This window comes from Tenrec ecaudatus, chromosome 10 (genome assembly GCF_050624435.1).
Source record: "Tenrec ecaudatus isolate mTenEca1 chromosome 10, mTenEca1.hap1, whole genome shotgun sequence".
Taxonomy (NCBI): Eukaryota; Metazoa; Chordata; class Mammalia; order Afrosoricida; family Tenrecidae; genus Tenrec; species Tenrec ecaudatus.
This window is the reverse complement of record NC_134539.1, coordinates 17,424,786-17,443,289: the sequence shown is the minus strand read 5'-3', so window position 1 is coordinate 17,443,289 and position 18,504 is coordinate 17,424,786. Positions and strand designations below refer to the sequence as shown.

General features: G+C 40.4%; 1 protein-coding gene across 6 annotated transcripts in view; it reads right to left on the bottom strand.

Moving 5' to 3' along the window:
- Nucleotides 1-18,504, bottom strand: part of CNTLN (centlein) — a 294,237-nt gene that overhangs the window by 145,793 nt on the left and 129,940 nt on the right. For 3 of the 6 annotated variants that reach the window (XM_075559966.1, XM_075559962.1, XM_075559961.1), the window contains exons 3-6: nt 13,082-13,166; nt 7,703-7,849; nt 6,922-7,101; nt 83-216 (exon numbers count right to left, since the gene is read on the bottom strand). In XM_075559966.1, coding sequence (XP_075416081.1) covers nt 83-216; nt 6,922-7,101; nt 7,703-7,849; nt 13,082-13,166 — 546 coding nt within the window. The remainder of the gene's footprint in view (nt 1-82; nt 217-6,921; nt 7,102-7,702; nt 7,850-13,081; nt 13,167-18,504) is intronic. The other 3 variants (XM_075559964.1, XM_075559963.1, XM_075559967.1) reach the window with 2 other exon arrangements.

The following is an 18,504-nucleotide window of genomic DNA, read 5'->3' as shown; positions in this document are numbered from 1 at the left end:
TGCATGCTCTCCTAGCACACATATTGGAATCATGTGTCTAATGACACTTACAGAAGGCTAACTAAAAACGGAGTATACTTACCTGACTAGGGTGATATCGATATCTTTCTGGATAAGTTCAGTTTGCTTGTTATTCAGCTGTAATGACAGGGCATTATATTTGCTCTGTGACACTTCAATTTCATTCCTTGCTTCAGTCAAACTGTCTTCGAAGGCCTGAAATTAGAGTATGTATAAGCACTTACGTCACAAACAAAATAAAGATCAAATGTAGTAAGAAAGAGCCTTGTATATGTAACTGTTCTGCGAATGACATAGAATTATTGAGTTTTCACTGTTCACTTTATAGTGCTGCTATTTTCACTGATAAAAACGGTGCACAATTCATATTTGGGGGTTTGTAACACATTTAAATCAAACATGTAAAAGAATATTTACACAACAAATATAAAAGAGGCACAGAGCTCTAAGCAGTAACATTTCTGTAAATCAAAACACCCAATTAGTTGTTGCCAAGCAGATTCCACGGTGAGTGCGCGGCGGCCGAGCCAGGCTGTGCTTCGCCGGCTTCAGGAGGACAAGGCTGCTGGGCCTGTCCCGGGTCCCTCTGGGGGGGCTGGCATAGGCAGCCCTTGGATTCGTATCACATGCTGAATTCTTAGTGCCGCTCATGGATTCCTGACATCTCCACGCCTTATGAGAACTGAAGGAGGGCACGTCTGATGAGAAACTGGCAATTTGCGTTTGGTGGTAAATACCACCAACACCAAAAGTGAATTCCTACCAGTTCTTCTCATCCTTTTCCACAATACAGAGGATCCTGGAACACTTCCCAAGTCATTTTCCAAACATATCTTTACCCAGATAGCAAACCAGTCAGAAACATCATAGAAAAACTGCAGACCAATATTTTTAATGAGTATAAGATTGAAAAAATGATCAACAAAGACTAGCAAACAAATCCTGCAGTAATACAAAAAGGCTAATGAAGCATAACTCAGTGGGCTATATCCCAGCGATGTAAGGCTGGTTTAACAGTCACAAAGCAAGTAATACAACATACCATGTCAATAGAATTTAAAAAAAAAACATGCCATAGAGTGATCGATATCACGAGATGCAGAAAAAGCGTTGGCCAAATTCCAACACCCCTCATAATAGAATACTGAATAAGCCAGGAAAAGAGACTTTCTCCAATCCCACAAAGGACATTTACCAACACCCGACAAATAACTCAATACTCCATGGCTGCAGGAGCCCTGGTGGTGCTGTCACTAAGCGCTGAATGCGCGTCCACACGGTCAGTGGTTTAAACCCAGCAGCTCCTCCTCGGGAGAAGGAGGTCCCCCTTGGGATATGACCATCCGCTCCCACGAAGATGTACAGCCTCAGAAGCCCCTCGGTGTCTGTCTGATTCGGAACATTTTCAGAAACAGTGCCAGACCGGGGGAGGGGGGGATGGGCTGGGGCTGCAGGACCCTTGATCGAACTGTGGTTGGGAAGGAGCTGCTTTCTCATAAGGAAGTTGACAACGGTGATGTGAGTCGGGTAAATAAAGCCTGTGGGAGTGGAATCTTCGAGATCTTCCATTTGCTGATGGGGCACGACTCAAGCAAGGTAACGAGAAAGAGCTACAAAAACCTAATGATCAGAGCCTGGAATGTGTGAAGCATGAATCTAGGAAAACTGCAATTCATCATGAAACGGTTCCCCTAAAATGGAACACATAAAGATCGATGTCCTAAGCACTAATGAGCTGAAATGGACTGGTATTGGCCATTTTGAATCCGAAAATCATATAACTTAGTGTGCCTTAGATGACACAATCAAGAGAAATAGGGTGGCATTCACAGACAAAAAGGACATTTCAATGTCAATCTTGAAGTCTAGTGCTATCTGTGATAGGAACATATCTATCTGTCTTCAAGGAAATCCAATCATTGCACCTATTATTCAAATTGATGCACCAACCACAAAACCGACGATGAAGAAATTGAAGAATTCTACCAATGTGCTCAGTCTGAAATTGATAAAACTTGCGATCAAGATGCATTGATAATTATTGGCGAGTGGAATGCAAAAGTTTGAAACAAAGAAAAAAGTACTATGGTCGGGCTTCTCCAGATGGAATACACAAAATCAAATTGACGGTAGGATAGATGATAGAGAAGCTCAATATCAGTAGCTAAAACCAGGCCATGGCTGACTTTGAAACAGTCCATCAATTGTTCATATGCAAGTTCAGGATGAAGGGGAAGAAAATTGAAACAATTATATGAAAGCCAAAAGATGACCTTGCATCTATCCGACCTGGATTCCGAGAGCTTCTCAGGAACAGATTTGACATACGGAGCACTAATGACAAGAGGCCCGGTGAGCCAGCCGTGGGAGGCCATTAAGAACACCATTCATTCATTCAGGAAGGAAGCAAAAGGCTATTCAAAAGACAGGAGAGAAAGAAAAGATCGGGAGATATCAGAAGAGACCCTGAGCCTTGCTCTTAATCAGAGTAACTGAGGTTCATGGAAGAAATAATGCAATCAAAGAGCTGAAGAAAATTTCAAAAGGCAGCTCAGGAAGATAAAGCAAAATACGATCGGGAAATGTGCAAAGACCTAGAACTAAAAAACCAGAAAGGAAGAACATGGTCAACATATCTTAAACAGAAAGAACTCGAGGACACACTCAAGCCTCGGGCATAATATTGAAAGATTCTATGGGAAAATCCTGAATGATGCAGGAAGCAACCAAAGAAGATGGGAAGAACACAGTCACCGCACCAGAAAGAACCACTGGAGGCAGCCTAGGGGCGAGAACCAGAGGTGCTAAGGGAAGAATGCCAAGCTGTGATGAAAGTGCTAGCCAAACACAAGGCTCTGAAGTCCCCAGGGAATGCCAAGGATAGATGCAGGGCCTGGGAAAGGCACTGCCTAGAGAACACTTGTAGGGGACTACAAATAAACCTGGAACTATTTATAGGGTTTGTTTGTTTTGCTTTTTGTTGTTGTTGTTACCTTTTTGTTGTTGTTGTTGTGGGATTGTTTTGTTTTATATTGTTGCTTCCTCGTGCTCTGTCTTGTGTGGGTGCATAAGTTGACACTGCATGACTATCTGGAAGGGATAGGCGGGATGGACAACAGGAAGAGAGAACAACGGGATAACATGGGAGAGGTTGAGGCAGGGAAAAGGAAGTGGGTGTTAACAAACCCAGGGATAAGGGAACAATAAGTGACTGAAAATTGATGGTAAGGAGAGTGTAGGAGGTCTGGCAGGGCTAGATCAAGGACAATGTAGCCGAGAGACATACCTGAAACCCAAATGAAGGCTGAACATGATAGTGGGACAAAAGGAAAGTAAAAAGAAATAGTGGAAAGAATGAGGAGACAAAGGGCACTTTCAGAGATCCAAATACAGATATATACATACATAAATATATTTATATACGATGAGGGGAAAATAGACTAAGGAACATATATTTATAGGTTTAGTATTGAGGAAACAGATGGACAGTGGGCCCCCACTCAAGTACTCCTTCAATGCAAGAACACTTTGTGTTCCCCTTCCCAACAAGATCACTGAAGACAAAGTAGGTGCATAAGCAAATGTGGTGAAGAAAGCTGATGGTGCCCGGCTATCAAAAGATATAGCATCTGGGGTCTTAAAAGCTTGAAGAATATAAAGGCAGTCATCTAGCTGAGAAACAACAAAGCAAGCCCACATGGAAGAAGCACATCAGCCTGTGTGATCACAAGGTGTCGAAGGGACCAGGTATCAGGGATCAAAGAACAAAAAATCGTATCGGTGGGTGCCCACATTTCTAATATGATCGCTGAAGACAAATGTGTGCATAAGCAAATGGGTGTGCATAAGCAAATGTGGTGAAGAAAGCTGATGGTGCCCGGCTATCAAAAGATATATTGTCTGAAGATAAAAAGGCAGCCATCTAGCTGAGAAACAACAAAACCCACATGGAAGAAGTACACCAGCTTGTCCTGACACGATTGCTGAAGACAAAGCGGGTACAAAAGCAAATGCAGTGAAGAAAGCTGAAGGTGCCCAGCTATCAAAAGATATAGAATCTGGGGTCGGAAAAACTTGAAGATGAACAGGCAGCCATCTAGTTGAGAAAAAACAAAGTCCACATGGAAGAAGCACACCAGCTGGCATGATCATGGGGTGTTGAAGGGATCAGGCATCAAAGAAAATAAAATCATATCATTGTGACTGAGGGGGCAGTACGGAGTGGAGACCCAAAGTCCGCCTGTAGGCAAGTGAACAACCTCTTACAGAGGGGTTGCAGTGTAGCAATGATGGAAACATACAACTTTCCTCTAGATCTGCATGTGACCTCCTCCCTGGGGTGGATGGACAACAGAAGGGGGATGTCGGACATTGTAAGATATGACAAAATAATAATAATTTATAAATTATCAAGGGTCCATGGGGGAGGAGGGAGTGAGGAAGGAAGGGAAAAAATGAGAAGCGATACCAGGGCTCAAGTGGAACGCAAATTCTTTTAGAATGATGAGGGAAGCAAACGTACAGCAGTGCTTGACACAATGGATGTATGTGTGGATTGTGATAAGAGTTGCACCAGGCCCAATAAAATGATTGAATAAAAGAAAAAAAATAAGAGGTATAGTCTCAGAAACTCACAGGAAGAGTTCCACCCTACCCTCCATGGTCACTATGAGTGAGAACCAACGTGGTGGCAGTGTGAGAGTGACAGCACAGGGTAGAAGTGCTCACGTGGTGCTAGGACTTAGATCTTTATGGGAGTAGAAATATGCATCTTCCGCCTGTGGAGCCGTTGCTGGTTTCAAATCTGTGACCTTGCAGTTAGCAGCCCAACAAGTAACCCATGACATGCCACCAGCACTTCTTATTAATGGCAACTGTCAGACACGAGACACAAAGGAACATTGTGCGATACGTGGACCATAGTGTGCAATCAGGAAAACCTAGCCCATGGGCATTTAATGGGCTCAAATGTCCTGGATGATTCCAAAGATAAATTGTTTGGCCAACAAAGGAATAAGATGGAAGGGCAAGAATCTGTAGATTAAAAGAGTTTAAGGGGGAAGAAATGGGGAGCTGATATCAAGGGCACAAGTGGGAAGACAATGCTTTGAAAATGATGATGGCAGCGTATGTGCAAATGTGCTTGACACATTGGAGGAATGTATCGAATGTGATAAGAGATGTAAGAGACCCCAATAAATTTTTTTAAAACTTCCAATTATTGCTGTGTCTTTGAGATAAGGATACACCTCACTGGAATAAAGTCATAAAACTGATTATTTGAATGAGAAATAAAATAATAAAATTCATTATCTAATATTGATGTAGCTATGAATTAGTGGATGGAAGCACCACTCATTCTTTTCACACTATCAAAACTATTTAAAATTTATAGTGGAACAAACATTAAATAAAAATTAAGACAGTAAATGTTCCAGAATTCAATATTCTCCTGGTCTGAGTCAAAGCTTGGTACACTGAAAATTTCTCATGTATTTCCTTATATCCCTCAAAGGGACTGATTCACAGATTCCAAAAAACACATGTCTTGGCTCTTAACTTAAGCTACCCTACGGACAGCAGAGCAAAAACACTACCGGGTCCGTGCCATCCTCACAATGTCCGTGTGTCTACACCGTCGCTGCAGCCACTGTCATAATCCATCGGGGGGGGGGGTTGCTCTTTTGCACTCACCCTCAACCAAGGACAAGGTCCTTCAACAGGGACTAGTCTCTCCTGACAACAAGTCCAAAGTTCTACAGAGCTCCAGACTAAGGAGCACTCTGGGTGCGCTGCTCTCAAGAGAGAGTTGTTGATTCTTCTGGTAATCTGCCGACGGTATTCAAAGCTTTTCTATGACACCAACATTCATAGGTATTGACTCTTTGGACTGTCCAGCATGCAAGCATATCTGTGCACTTACATAGACAAACTCATAATACGCTTAGATCCACGCATAACTAAGGAGCTTATATTTACACAATGTACTTGTATATTCGCTGAATACTTGTAAATGTGTGTCTATGTTATATATTCTTTCATAGTGCATACAAAACAACTGCCATTTACTAGTACTAGATTTTATTTCTGGCCTTCCAATAAAATCAATTATAAAGAGAAATAAATATTCTTCAGATACTGAAAAATCCACAAAAGTCTTTTTGAAAAAAAAATACTAATCAAAAACAATGCAAGAATATTATAAAAACAGATTCTAGTTGGTGGTGTAGTGGTTACATGTTGGGCTGCGATTCACATGGTCAGCAGTTCAAAACCACCAGCAGCTCCGAGGGAAAAAGACTGGGCTTTCTACACCGTAAACAGTCTCAGAAACCCACAGGGCTCACTGTGAGTCAGAATTAACTTGATAGCAGTGTGTGAGTTGAGTGAGTGTAATCTTTATCTTAAAATAAAATTTTATTATGAACAAAGAAAGTCCCAAGAGGTCAGAAAAGAGCACAGTATCTAAACACCTATGAGTATGTAAGCACTTGTGCTTTCATGTCTTAAAGGAACCGGGTAAAGACTCTTCAAATTTACTGCAATGAATTCTCATTATATTTATAAATTCCAGCTCTAATTTTCAAACCTATGGTTTTCAAAACCTATGATTCCAAATATATATATATATCTATGTTTCCAAATCATATTTTATTTCAAAACGCAATCTGCTTTATTTTTTAATGATTGCATTTTAGGAAACTATCTGAAGTCAGTTTCCTGCTTTGCAACATCAATTTTTAAAAAGCTGCGGGTCTTAAGTGAAGGAATGTAAATTAATGCCAGTCCCACTGGTAGATATGAATATCTAACTTGTTATGTAAGGAAAATGCCATGTACTAAACATCTTGTCAGAAGAGAAGCCTAAGAGAGGAGCCGGGCTCGGTGCTCACTGCCTACCTTAATCTTGGCATCGATGCTGTATTTTTCTTTTCTCCAGTGCGCTTCCTCCTTCCTCAGTTTCTCCAGGTCATTTAGCAGGTCAGCGCAGTGTGCACTTAATTTCTCATTTTCCTCCTCCAGGTTTTTTATCACCAGCCTGTTTTGTTCTCCCTCATTCAGCACACACTCCTTCGTGTCCTGCAGCACAGCACCACCGGGCCGATAAGCCAAAAAAAAAAAAAAAAAAAAGTGGGGGGGGGGGAGGGTGAGAAGTAATCAGCAAACATAAACTAAGCAGATTTACCTTCACCGCAACAGCTTCTCCTTTGATAGCCAAGGTCACCTGTGTACTTTTATGCAGGTGGACGGGTCATATTTTCCACTGGCTGACAGCTTTGATGAGCACACATTTGCAAAGAGCCCATTAATTGATCAAGCTGCCTTTGATGCTGTCCCCAGCTATTTTTGAGACCCACACAGACATATCCTCCCAGACCTGGGTTTTATCAATTAATAATGCCAGTCCCATCAGAACCTAATTACGAGAAGCCACATATTCACACTCCTACTTTCTTAGCTCCATTTCCATCATTAACTATTTATCTGAAAGTTAGAAAGCTCGGAGTCTTGGCTTTAAAGCATCTTCCTCAGCCTTTTCACGGGTGAGAACACTGCGGCACAGCAGGGCCTAAGGCGATCTTCCCTCCGCGCATGTCACTCTTGTACCACAGAGGCTGAGGACGCTTAAAGCAGGGCTTCCAAGCAGCAGGCCAGTGTGACTATGTACAAGTCAACACACCTTAAGTTCATGACTTTTATCTTTAAATTTCTTCTGCAAGTCACTGAAGTCATTCCTCAGGAGCGCGTGTTCTTCATCTGCTACAGTCTTCTGTTGGGCAAGGTCATGCATTTCCTGTTGCAGTTCTGATTCTCTCTGTGGAAACAGCTAAAATTGTCGGTGAGCTGCTCTAAGGAGCAAACATATATATTCTAAAGGTTTCAGATTTGTACTAGAAGTGAAGATTCATTGGCATCACCACTTTCACGCCATAAATGTTGTAGAGCAACGCAGAAGGATGGCACTTACTCGTTTAAAGTAAAACACGACGCACACGTTCACAATTAAGTTGTATGAAGGAAGATGAAGGCAATTTTACAAATCTAATTAAAGAAAACACACAGCTAAAATAAAGAGTATTTGACCTCCCATTTGAGTGCCTTTTGAAAAAAATCATTCCTTTAAAGAAACAATTACACTTTCACGAAGGCATGATTTTTAAAAGATGAAACATGCCAAGTTTGTTTGGTACTAAAAGCATTTTGCTCTGTGAACACATTTCAGCTTATTAAGGCCAGTAAAATTTTAAACAAATATTCTTCCTGACTGCAAGGGCTACACCTAAATGAATCCCCAATTGGTATATATATATATCCCTTTCTCTCCCCGCCACCGTGAAAAAAAAACACTCATTCCCTTGGCTTTAAGTGTGACCTGTTTAAAAAAAAAAAAGAAACAAAAAACAAACCCATTGCTGTCGGTCAATTCCAACTCTTAGTGATGCTGTAGAAAGGAGCAGAGTTGCCTACTACTAGTGCTTATCTGCTCCTGAAATTTACTTTGTACCCCGTGTTTGCTTTTTATGAAAGCCCCCCCAAAAGACTAGGAACAAAGTGAACAGTGGGGTAAGATTCAGGAACAGGATAAAAGTTGGAAGGGATTTTAAGTGTTATGTTTAATTCAAGTTTTGAAATTTAAACACTGAATACTTACAAAAATAACTTGTAGTAAGTGTGTGAATTATAAGGACCATAAGAGGCAGACCTGTATCCAGCACTGTGCAGATAAGAATCCCAACGTCAGCTCTGTCTTTGAAGTCTGTGGTTTACCCACAGACCGCCTCACACCTCCTAACCCTGCCAGGGGTCACCACGATGGTGAAATATTGATGATGATGAGATGTTGTCCCATCCTCCATTCTCTTTCCTTTAAATGTTGACATACAGATATTTTTTTAATATACACAGAACTCTGCCCACTTTTGAACTTTACATAATTAAGATAATATTATGCACATTCTATAACTGGCCATGTGTGCTCAATGTTATCTTCCCAAATAGGCCCATATTGATGGATGCAGCTGCCTTTTAGCTGCCTTAGCTGGGAGTAATAGTCAAGCCTATAACTATACCACAGTTGCTCATCTGGTGATGATATGTATTTCTTCTGTGTTCCAACTCTGAGGAGGGGAGCAGTACGCAAATGAATGCCCTTAAACATTTCTCTACACACAGGAGTAAAATTTTGTCCTGGGTAGTCTCCAGCAAGCTATAGATTAGATTATTAATGAATCTTAAATTTAATGATCACAATGAGTACTTCTTAACAGTGGCACAAAATACAATAGCTAATACAACATGTTAGGCACAAATTCCTAGCAAGAACAATGCTCAAAAGAATGAACTCACATTAGATTTCCTAAGTGTTTGTATTGTTTGAGACTGTTCTGATATGAAAAGAGAAGCAAATATACACTTGACAAAAACTTCATTTTGTTTTTCCTTTATTATGCACAGTATGGACAACTATTGGTACATGAAGCTTTTATTTCATGTGCATGTACACTGGATCACGAGATATAAATGTATTCCCTTCTGTGTGGGGATCAAAGGGAAAAAATTCTGAAAAATACTGTTCTAGCTGACTTATATGTAGAAGTGAAATGGCTTATATCACAGGCTACAAGCGCTTCAAGAGTTCCCAATATTCATGTTCGTAACAGCAATTAACTCCCAGACTTGGTAAAATTCCATCATAAATCCATTAAGTATAAATGCTATGTCAATGTAGTTCTAATTTTTGTTTCCTCTTTTGATTATTCGGTTATGCCAAAATGTGTCTGATTTCAGTGGAACAGCTTAAGAATATATGCTTTAAAATGGTACGTTTACTAATACAGATAGATCATTTTTCTTTCTTCATCTATGTCTTATCCTTCTGTCATGATTCAATTTACACCTTCTCAATTAAAGTTCCTCAACTATCTGAATAATTTGTCATTTCAGTCATTTCTAAATGTCTCTATTTCTTATGTTATTACAAATTTGACATATAACCTGGTGAATTATCTATTTATTCATCCTGTCTCTGTAACTAGATTAGCAAGTGGTGCAAGCAATATCAATGAAATTGAATGATAAATTCAATCATGTGACTATTAAGAATGTTATAAAATACCCACCGGCCTACACTCTGAAAGTAATATTAACAAAACTTTAGAAACTCTCACTTCTTCTTAAGGATTAGATTCAGAGCAACGCATTCAAGCTTTGGCCGTGTCTGTCCACAACTATGCACTCAATTTAGCAGCACTGGCAATGTGAAAGGCAAAAAAAGCAAGACTTTTTGGGAAAATTAGTTCATAATCTAAATTTGGCATCAGAGTAAATGTAATAATCTTCAAAGGCAAATATAGATCTAATTTGTAAACTAAAAATGAGGAGGGATTGGTTAACCAAAGCTATATTATGATCATTTGATAATATATGGTATAATCAGTAAAGCAATAAACTACACGATGTACTCCCAACAGAAGAGAATCCATAAATTAAGCCTTTAAAATAATCTAATGTAAAAAATAAGCTAATTGTATACAATTTCAAATATTTCCAACTAAATGCATATTCGATGATGTGCTTTAAATAATGGTAGCATGGGTATACATCGTTATAAGTTTAAATATTAACTATAAGACTCTTTCTCCACAAACTTCTCAGGAGAGAGTACATTCTTAATGGTCTGGTTTGAGCTAATATTAAAATAAGCAAATGAAACTCTAAGGAACCATAAAGCAAAAAGGGTGACAAGAAAAGTTATATCTGGAACAAATTATTTATTATGGATAAGACATGAAATGAATAATTCAGACGATGGTCAAGGGATGTCTGTAGAATAAGGAGAGAGTGATAGCATGAAGCAGGGGAGCAAAAAGGAACAGCGACATAAAACTAAAACTATCAGACAACACTTGAGAATAGTTAATTTATAATTTATGTCCACCCACTTTCAAAATGGACTTAAAAGTTTTCATTAAAAAAAAACACACACAAAGAAGGAAGGAAACCACAACAACTAAAAGAAAGATAAATGAAAACTGAAGACAGGGGAAGGTAAGAGAGCTAATTGCAACTGAGAGCCAAAACTTAATCCTGGAGTTGATTAGAAAATAAGGAAAGTGTATCGTGTTACAGAGAGCGCTCCTCTAATCAAAGCGACGTATTAGGTTGTAAGAGAAGTCATAGAACCCAGTGAAATACATGGAGAACAACTTATTTCCTGCATCAACTACCACATAATCTTTCCTAATTAAGCCAGCTGTACACAAGTCTTTATACTAACTACTATCAATAGATTAAGTCATACTGTTAGATCACATTTCCATGGAATTTTTCCACAGCCAGCTTACAAAAGGAGAACCCCGAACGACTTCTGTGAACTTTCTAGTCATCTCCTTGGGTGCACAGATAATATTTCAATATTTTAAAGGAATTGTCATCATTATCTGTTAATTTACTTCTCAGCCTATAAACAATTGAGAAAAGCAACTGCTGTTTAATATTACTCAGTGGAGCAAGAAAAGTTCAACGGGAATTCTACCGCTAGTATGAAGGAGTAAGCTCCCTAAAGCTGACCCACCTACATGTACCAATTATGAATTATGGACAAAATTCAAAACCGCCGACTTAGGCTCTGGAGAAAGGAGCACGTGGAGCAGTGTTGACGCAGAGGTGAAACTTGGGAGACAAGCAAGCCTGGGCGACCTTTCTGGTTTTGTGCTGGAAACACTTGCAGGCATGAGAGATGGCACCCAAGACTCCGACAGAGACAACCGCCAACTTTTTCTGCTGAAGAAACCAGCCTGCTGCAGGTAAGACTTTGCCCACCATTTCCCGACTGTGTTTCAGAATTGCTAAAGACCAGGTGAAGCCTTTGACTGTTCCTCTTTCTCCTGTTGCACTCAGCTATCCATGCCTGTCCCACCATTGCATGTTGGGTGTGTAGAGGGGGATAGCTTACTTCTTTAATGTCACATGTGCAGAACTACACTGAAGAGCCGCGTCTAAGGAACTGCACCCACAGGCCCAGAACTGACTCGACAGCAGTGGTCTGGTTTGGTAAATGTGAGCAAAGGAGCTAGCGTGGCCCCGGGGTTACAGCACCAGCCACTCCGGGGTTAGAATCACCAGCCACTCCGGGGGGAAATGCGGGATGTGGAGGGCTGCTTCCAGAGGTCCACAGCCTCGGGATCCCACACGGCAGTTCTCTAACCTGTAAGGCCGCTATGAGTTTGAATCAACTCGGTGGCAGCAGGTTTTAGTCGGGGTTAACGGTAACCTCTCGGAGCCACCCTTAGCAGGGAACAGACGAAAAAAGTCATCCGAGATAATATTAAAAATGCTAACACAAGTCAAATATTTAATAATTTCAAATCTTTTTGAGAACTGCTAGAAATAAAATGTTACATGCAGCAAAGCAATACACAGCTGCACTAGAGCTCGCATCAAAGAGGGACGTCCCTTCAAAGGGAGGCGCGCAACGTAGTCTCCTGTGCTCTGGACCTGTCCTCAAGAGGAGTCCGTTCCTGCATGGGGTCACCATGCTGCTAACGCAGAGGGCCAGTGAAAAGAGAGCGCGGTCTTCCGTGAGGCTGACTGACATAGAGGCTGCAGCACTGGGCTCACGCACAGGAAGGGTGGGCTATCGATGGTACGGAACCGATGACTGTTTGCTCAGTGATATACAGGGTCACTGTGAGGGGGGATTGACTTGATGACATTGAACACCCAGAAGACTATAATGCCACCAAAGTTCAAATTGTTTTAAAGTATAGATAGCACTGCCTAGAATTCAGAAAACAAATGTGCTACACAGAAAAGGAAAAAATGAAGAATGATACTGACTTCAGTGATTTCGAAACAGCAGTACTTTAACATAACGACACTGATATTCTTATAAACATTACTACAAATAATTAAAAATAATTTTATGGATGCTGGACGGAGAGGGTTCCATCGAGTTTTCCGTGGAGTCACTGAGTTGGAGCCCACTGGAAGGATCCTAACAGCAGCATGTACCGTAAACCAGGTAATACTTCCACTGTGTTTCGGTTATAACACCAACCTGCTCCAGTTCGTGTATTTTGGCATCCTTGACTTGCAAAATTTCAAGAACCTTTCTATCTTTAGCTTCAGCTTTCTCTTTTTCTCTAGAAACAAAAATGTACATGTTGAGAGTTTGTTAGTTATACTTGTTAGCTAATCCTTTAAATTTTCACATCCTGATTATGAGTGTCACTGTACAAGTTAGAAAATTAAATTATCTGGGGTTGACAGGCCTTTCAGAATTAATCAGGAGCCATATGGCAAGTGACAGCAAGATCTAACTGTTGACAAGACAACTTTATACTGAACGAAACATTTTCATTTCCAGATTAAATCTTTAGAACATCATTTCAGTTGTGATTACAAAATTGTCCATGCAAAATTGTATAAAGAATGAGATATTTAATGTTTTTAACTAAGATTGTCAAAAGATAGAGGACCAAGAATTACTAATTACCAACATCCCAAACTAGAATTTTTAGATTCCTGACAGCTACTTACATGCCTGGTCTCCGAGAATGCTACGATCACATCTAAATAGTAACTATAATCAAGGAATGGTTCTCTAGCAATCAGGGTTTAGTCCCATACAACAAGAAAAATGAAAATACTGCTAATAATGCTTATCGTTAAGAACTAAGTACAGCTTTAAAAAGGAAAAGGAAGGGGGGGAACTAATGCTTAAAGACATTGCACAACAAGGCTGATTCATTTACATAATCAATGAGGGAATTATTGTTTGCATGTTTAAAATATGGGGAAAATAAAGAATCTGTACCTTAATCTCCTCTGGATTAAAAGTACAATGAAACAAATAAAAGCTAAGCCAAACCAAACTCACTGCCATTCAGCGACCCTGTTGGTCAGGGTAAACTGCCCCTGTGGGTTTCTGAATTCAGAGACTGAAGTTGTTTGTGGGCATAGAAAACCCAGCTGTCCCCAGGGATGTACGGGGAGTTTCCAACTGCCGACCTTGGGTACCGCAGCCCAGTACAGAACCACTAGAGGCCAGGTTCAAAAATGAAACAGAGGGCTTATTACAGAAACCTGAGAAGGTAGAAGGAAAAACAGAAAGAGGAGACAACAATTGGAATGCAGAAAAGGAATAAATTGGGTAAAGACAAAAGTACATAAAAAAACCGAAACACTTAAATAAGACTTCCAATGAGTTAACAAGCTCTCATTTTGAGGTTCTTTCTTCTCTAAATTGACAGTAGTGACAGAAAGATATAAAGGAGATCACTACAAACCAAAATACAAAGCTCTGAGCGGAGACCCGGCTCCTGTCTGCCGCCCTGCAGCACCAGGTACCCGCTGAGGCTGAAAGGGGTGTGTTCCCGGGCTATCAAAGGGCACGGCCCACTGTGGAGGGCTAGAGCCCGACACCTTCTTAAAACTCACATGGGGTAAGTCTCCCAGCTCCTGAAGGGGCACTGAAAGATGCTCCTGTGAACCTTTTGCTGGCACTATTGATTACATGAAAGTCTCAAAAGAAGACAATTAAAAATAGATAGCTAATTAATCAGGAACTGAGCAAAGACACTGTATGGAGCAGACACTAAGTAGGGGATCTACCCTACATCACTGTCAGGTAAGAGTCCCGCACTATCACTATGGAAACTATTTCAGCGTGAAACAACTTCTCAAGAAAGAGAGAGGAGGAGAGCGAGGGAAGTTAGTGGAAAAGAGGAAGAGAACATGCCACTGGCCACAACCCTCCCGCTCAAGATGAGATTACAAAGAAAACTCCCCCAAAGTACAAGCCTGCAACACATCCAAACTGAGTAACCAAAAGAAGACGTCATTCTAGAGACATGAAATTAACTGCACACATTGAAAAAACCCTTTAAAGTCTGGGGCCTTAAAATCATAAAACAATGACAAATATTCTTTTAAAAAGAAAATCATAGCAGAGAGGTCTGAAAGCCTTTAAAGCAAAATTTGTAATCACTTAACCCGAAACAATCAACTAAATGGCATAAACTCACTGAAAGGGGGGATAAAAATGAGGGATTCATTAATGTGAATGAAGAACACGGTATGGAGAAAAATAATGAGAGAAAATATCGACATACAATTGAGACATGCAGGATACTGGAAAACTCCATAACATTCCTAATGAATTCCAGAGCAGATTGTGATTAGATAAGAGAAGGCAGTATTTTCAGGAAACAACTGCTTAGAAAATTTTATAATCACATAAAGGTATCAGATTCGAAAGCGCACCAGATTAAATAAAAACAGCCACCTCTAATATCCATTCAGTCACCAAGTATTTATTGAGCATTTACTTTATGAATATATGTTCTAGGATCTAAGTATATCACAGTCAACAAAATAAGCCAGTGTGCAAATTAACATTAGTTCATGGATAATGAAGATTAGTAATATATAAGGAAATGCATTCACTAAAATATACCAAATGGTTATAAATACGACACCAACAATATGCTGGGGGAGAAGAATGAACTGTTTTGGTAGGCGGGAAAATGAAAGGTGAATTGATGCTATTTTGCATAAGATAGTTTGCAAATACCTCTTACAAGTTGAACAAAGACCTGAAGGGAGCAAAGGAGAGGGCCGGATGGGTCAGGGGAGAGGATTCCAGGTCGAAGGGCTAACAAATGCACAATTGAGACTGAAGCACACTCGGTGCGGACAGTAATTCTGTGTTAGACAAGTAGCCAGTATGTTTTTCTCCAGTCATTCTCAACTCTCTGAATGTAGGCACTTGATAATGCATAATGAGTTGAGATAAGGCACGTTTGAAACTTCACAAATGTGCACATATGACTACTGGCATGTAGTTTTGTTGTCCTCTTACTTTGTTGTATTCTATTTACCATTCATTAATAGTAGAATTAATGTCCAATCCCAGTTCACTGATGTCAGCTGGGCTTTCTTTATATTATTTTTAAATTTTATTTATTTAAATAAATTTTCAGAAACTTAGGTAGGTTCCTTTTATTTCCTACTTTGTTGTTGTTATCAGTCATAAATCTGCTGTTTTCTATTTTAGTTTTATATTGATTTAGAAGGCTATTTCATATATTAAAGTGGATGGCCATTGCCACCAGTTGGAAATATAGAGCCTCAAGTGATCGATTGACTTATTTTATTTGTGCACACAAACAAAACCTGTCTAATAGCAATGAAGAACTAATGCCAGGGGCAAAGAGAAGCATTACATAGTGACAGGAGAATAAAGATTCTCAAACCACATAACAACCCTAAATATGTATATACCTAAAACACTTGAAAAGTGTCAAATCAGGCAAGCAAAAATTCAGGAAGTTTACAGGTGACCTTAAAAGTACTATCAATCACCTTGATCTACTATGAATGTATAAAAAAATTCCATCCGATAACAGAATATATATTCTTCACTAGCTCACATGGAGCATTCATTCCTAAGATCCACGTTTTGTAAAGTTTTTCTCCTAAAAGGTTTTGTAAAGTTTTTCTCCTAAAAGACCCATGAACGACTTGTATCAAGAACACAAAGACTTCTTAGAGAGGTGTGGTTTTCCGTGTAGATAGCTTCTATTTGACACCCATCATTCTCTTTATAATCTTTTGATGTGGACCCTCCAGACAAATGTAAATTCCTCTGCAGTCCCCATTTACAATGCTAGGAAATAATTTACATAATGGCTACACATAATAAGATGTCTGTCCTCTGATCCATTTGAATGCAGGTAGAACTTGGCGCCATCACAGGATTGTGAGTCTTAGAAAAGGGTCTTATGTGCATTCAAGTTCTACAGCAAAGGCTGCCCCACCCTCAGGTCAGGGCAGGATAGCGTCCCCCCCACACACACAATGTGGTGATTAGATGCTATCGAGGCGGCTCCAGCTCATGCTGGTCCAGAGACACAGACCAGGTTTTAGGAGTGGAAGCTTTAACTCCTACCAAAAAAAAGCTTTTCCCTGTTAAATTCCTTCTACAAACCCTTTTTGTGTTTAACATTCCAGGACTGCTTCATTCACAGAGTTAGCATCTCTCTAGACCACTCTCCTGTATCTCGACCACTCTTCTGTATTAAGCCCGTGAGCTCCACTGATGTCAACAATCTTCAAATGAGACAGGAATGGATCCCAGACCAGTGGTTCCCAAAGTGAGGGATCCTGCCCCCTGGGGCTGCTGGAGGGGGCAGGGGCTGCAAAAAGCAGATACTTATACTTTATCCTGGATTGCTAGGAGTGGACTAGGATTTTTTTTTTCTGGAAAGGGGTGGTGGGCCAAGTAAGTTTGCTGTTGTCAGGTGTCATCGATGAGCTGGCACTGACCCACAGCAACCCTGCGCAGCAGAAGGGAACACTGTATGGTCCTGCACCATCCTGGTCCTCCTGTGCCTGGGCCCATTGCTGCAGCCACTGTGCCAATCCAATCAATAGATTGGGGAACCCATAATTGGGACAACCGAAACAAACATGAAGCACGTTGCACCGAGGCGATTCCAAAGCAGCGTGCCCCTGCGGAACACAGTAGAACTACCTCACAGGACTGCAAGCTGGTGCTCTTTCTGGAAGCCGACTGCCGCTGCATGCTGCTGCAGAGCAGCTGGTGGGTTCAAACTGCCAACCCTCTGCGTTAGCAGCTGGGTACGTAATCACTGCTCTACCCGGACCCCTTACAACTAGGCTAAGTACCACAAAACTTGAACAAGACCGTTACTGCAGCGTTTAAGTGCGTTTGGTCATTAGGTGATTTCCTATGTCTCTAGTTGTTGAGAAACCGACTCACTGGCAGCATCAAAGACCTGAATCCTGCAGCCCACCCCGACTGAATTCAAAGCCCTGAAGGAGCCCAGCAATCTGTGAACAAGGCCGTAAGTGCTTATGATGCACATTAAAGTCTAAAAGCCACTGAGAAACAGTAAGTGACACCCTCCTCACCAGATAAGTCATGTAGTAATACTCCAAATGGGGATCTAAAGTGAAACATAAGTCATTAGAGAGAACGTGCACTTCAAATTGATACTTTCAAAAATAAACTTCAATATAAGCTTCAAAAAAGTATGATATAGGTTATAACCAAAAAGCTCCATGTGATTACAATAAATAATTTATCTGTATAAATATGTTACATAATTCTGAAATTAGAAAAAACATTGAAATTCTAAAGCTAATGTGGACGCTTGTCCAGCAGCTCCTCCTGGTGGTGTGGGATGCCCAATATTCTAATGGCAGGAAAGCACTTCCAGGAGGACCCACTGCTAACCATGTAATACAGTAGTTCTTACTTAGAATAATAAGATGCGAAAAACAAGTCACTGCAAGTCTGAAGCATCACCAGTTGGCCTGGCCAATTTAATTAATATATATTCTATGTATTCACAAGACATAAAAAAGGGTTATTAAAAAAAGGCACTGTCAAGAAGTTGATGATGATCAATGACTGAGACAAACTCCTGTTTAGCTAATTAGAACCACTGATGT